The sequence below is a fragment of the Aspergillus lentulus genome, assembly GCF_001445615.1.
Source record: "Aspergillus lentulus DNA, contig: Alt08, strain: IFM 54703, whole genome shotgun sequence".
Classification (NCBI taxonomy): Eukaryota; Fungi; Ascomycota; class Eurotiomycetes; order Eurotiales; family Aspergillaceae; genus Aspergillus; species Aspergillus lentulus.
The window spans coordinates 311207-314024 of NW_028322118.1; the positions used below are offsets into that span (position 1 = coordinate 311207).

At 52.0% G+C, this 2818-nt stretch overlaps 1 protein-coding gene across 1 annotated transcript; it reads right to left on the reverse strand.

Moving 5' to 3' along the window:
• ALT_3372 (uncharacterized protein) lies at positions 1-2818 on the reverse strand (the record flags this gene model as incomplete). Its single annotated transcript, XM_033556613.2, has 2 exons — positions 1-2592; positions 2654-2818. 2 exons carry the CDS (start codon positions 2816-2818, stop codon positions 1-3), a joined length of 2757 nt encoding a protein of 918 aa, XP_033412504.2.

The window sequence follows — 2818 nt, forward strand, 5'->3', positions numbered from 1 at the left end:
CTATACAAGAAGCCTCTCAAAGGAGTACTTGCCAGCAGCCTTGCGTCGCAGATATCCAATCTCACGGCTACTCCGGGTCTTCACCTCGCCCGTAGACTTCTTCACCTTCGTTTTGCTCACGTCCGTGGTCGGAGCCTTGAGGGACAGAGGAAGCATCTTTCCGCTGGCGTCAATGTCATACCCTTCGTCGCCCTCGGGGAGTCCAAACACCATCAGATCGGCCCCATTGAGTTTCTCATACCGGACGAGCCCGGAGGATGTCTTTTGACTTTTGGCTTGCTTGGCCACATCGCCCGTCTCGCCCTTGGCGGAAAGATGTGCGAAGCTGTTTGTGAAGCGGAGATACTCGCGCAGGATACCCTTGAGGTATGTAGCTTCCTCGACTCCCGCCAGCGCAGCGGAGATCTCGGACTTCATGTCGGCGATGAGGTCGAGGTCTCGTGTGCTGGCGTCGTCGATACCCGCCGCGGAGATCCATCCCGAAGGGCCGATGGCGTCGACGGCGGCGTTCAGCAGATTTGTAATGGTGTCAAGGGAAAGGGAGGGTGTAGTCTGCTCGGGAGAGAAGGGGCTGGGTGGGTTTTCGGTGAAGCGCGAGGTATACCCTCCAGTCGCTAGGCAAAGGCGGAGATGATGGACGATGGAGAGCAGTTCAGATCTGGAAAGGGCAGAGCGGAATGAGCTGACGATCGTGGGGAAGGGCTGGTTGTGAATCTTCTGCAGGGTGGTGTTAAATCCGATGAAGATATCTTGCAAGCTTGCTTCAGCATTGTGCAGGGTGACCTCCTTGCTGGTATGACTCGAGTTCTCATCATCATTTGTCACAGACTTGGTGGCTTCTTCTAGGACCATGGAATGCGACCGAGCCATGGTCAGCAAGACCTTGAGGGCATAGGCGAGCTCATCTGCATTGAGGAGTACCGACCCTTGGAGCACGTCAATGAAGTGATGTAGCGAGCGATCGGAATCGATCACAGCCTGAGTAAATGAGCCAGTCGGCAGTGGTGGCAGAATATGCGGCTTCTGAACTCTTCTCAGCGCAATCTCAACGCTGCTTAGACAGAAGTGTCCGAGCTGAATGAGCCATCTGCAGGTCATCTCCGGCCAAATGCCAATGGTCAAGCAGGAGTCTGACGTAGCGGACAGCTTGTCCTTGTTTCTTGCCTCTCTGAGAGAAAAGATTTTGGATAGCAAAAAGAGCACCATTTCTGGGTTCACGTAGTGTTGCGCCGCAGGCAAAGCCTTGGGAGAGCCGACTCCGAAGTAATCGAGGACCGCATCATCAAACGCAGCGCTATCCTTGGAGTTGGCGTATTCTTCTACCTTTTGTGTAAACTCCTCCCACTTGCTAACATGTTCAGCCGAAGTAAGACCCAGAGATGCCATGTATTCGGTGCGATTCTTTTTCGAAGGTGCATCCGATTGGAACGCGGGTGAGCCAATGCCGCGCCCAATAGCATCAATGAGAAGGCCATCCCTTGGCCGTTTCAGGGAGGAATTGAGGGAACTAATCGACGAGCTCAGATCAAATGCAAACAGTGCGTTCCCCTTGATCGCAACAGCGACACCAAGCTTAGTAAAATAGCTGACGAACACTGTGCGCGACTTGGAGCCACCAGAAGGGACACTGTCCACTGCGATGCTGCGCTGGATGGATTGATATTGTGTGTCGAACAAAGCGACAATCGATTTGCCAGCGGCAATCACTGATTGGGGCGAGATGCGCATCAGAGAAGAGAAGCTCTCGTCTTCAAGGATAAAGCGCGTAGTCACAGTCGGCGCATACTGAGAGAGATCAATGTTGACAAAGCCCTTCTCGAATGACAGATTCAATCCCGCAGACCCGGGATGGAAGTACCACTGCAGAGAGCTGCCATCGAATGTCTTATGCTCATCGATGTCGGGTAAAGTTATCGTCTGAAGATGTCTCAGTTTCTGGCTTTCGTCAAGAATCCGTCCTTCCGAGGGTGTATTCGAAGGAACGGAGAAAATCTGAACTTGAACATCACTCAAAGCGATCTGCTTGGAACCGGTCGGGTGTGAGACAAGCACCAACACGGAAGGTTCGTCTACTCCAGAGTCGGTCAAATCCCCGAGAGCCATAGCCACCAGATCTTGTCGCCTTTTGAACAGATATTTCTTCGCATCGTCAAAGTCCACCACAAAGCAGGAATTAACTTCGTGAGTTGAGCGAAGCTTCGAGATCTCGGTATGGTTCACACTCCATCGCTGAGTCTTAAGGTCAGACGTCAACCTTCGTACAAGACCATCCTGATGCACAGTCAAGACATCGAATGAGTCCTGTTCATCATCTTCTGTAGGAGCGGTAGGGACGATGCCGACGAAAACCGTAGGACTGCTCGAATCGCTCACGGAGAATGACGAAGACGATATGACAGGCGCACTTGATCCAGTGCCGCCAATTTCTTCAACAAAGGCTTTGATTTCTCGTCCAGGTCGGTCAACAGCGACGAAAGTTTGTCTCTTCACAACCGATTTTTTTGTGAGCTTTCTTCGCACTGAGCATGGTCGACAGGAGAATGAGGATTGCGGTGGAACGGCATAGGAGGTAACGAGCTTGGGTGTTTGTATCTAATGACACAGTGAATTAGCTCAACGTTCTCCTAGAAAATTTGAATGTACATTCTCTCACATTGTAGATGTTCACAGCCTCCCCATCGACCGCGACAACGACCTCATATCTTTTTCGCTTCTTCGAGTCGGCCAAACTATACACTTCGCCAACCTGGGTTTTACCAGTAGAGGCATGCAATGGGCGAGGCAATTGAGCCAGCACTGAAGGAGGCTGCAGATCCAT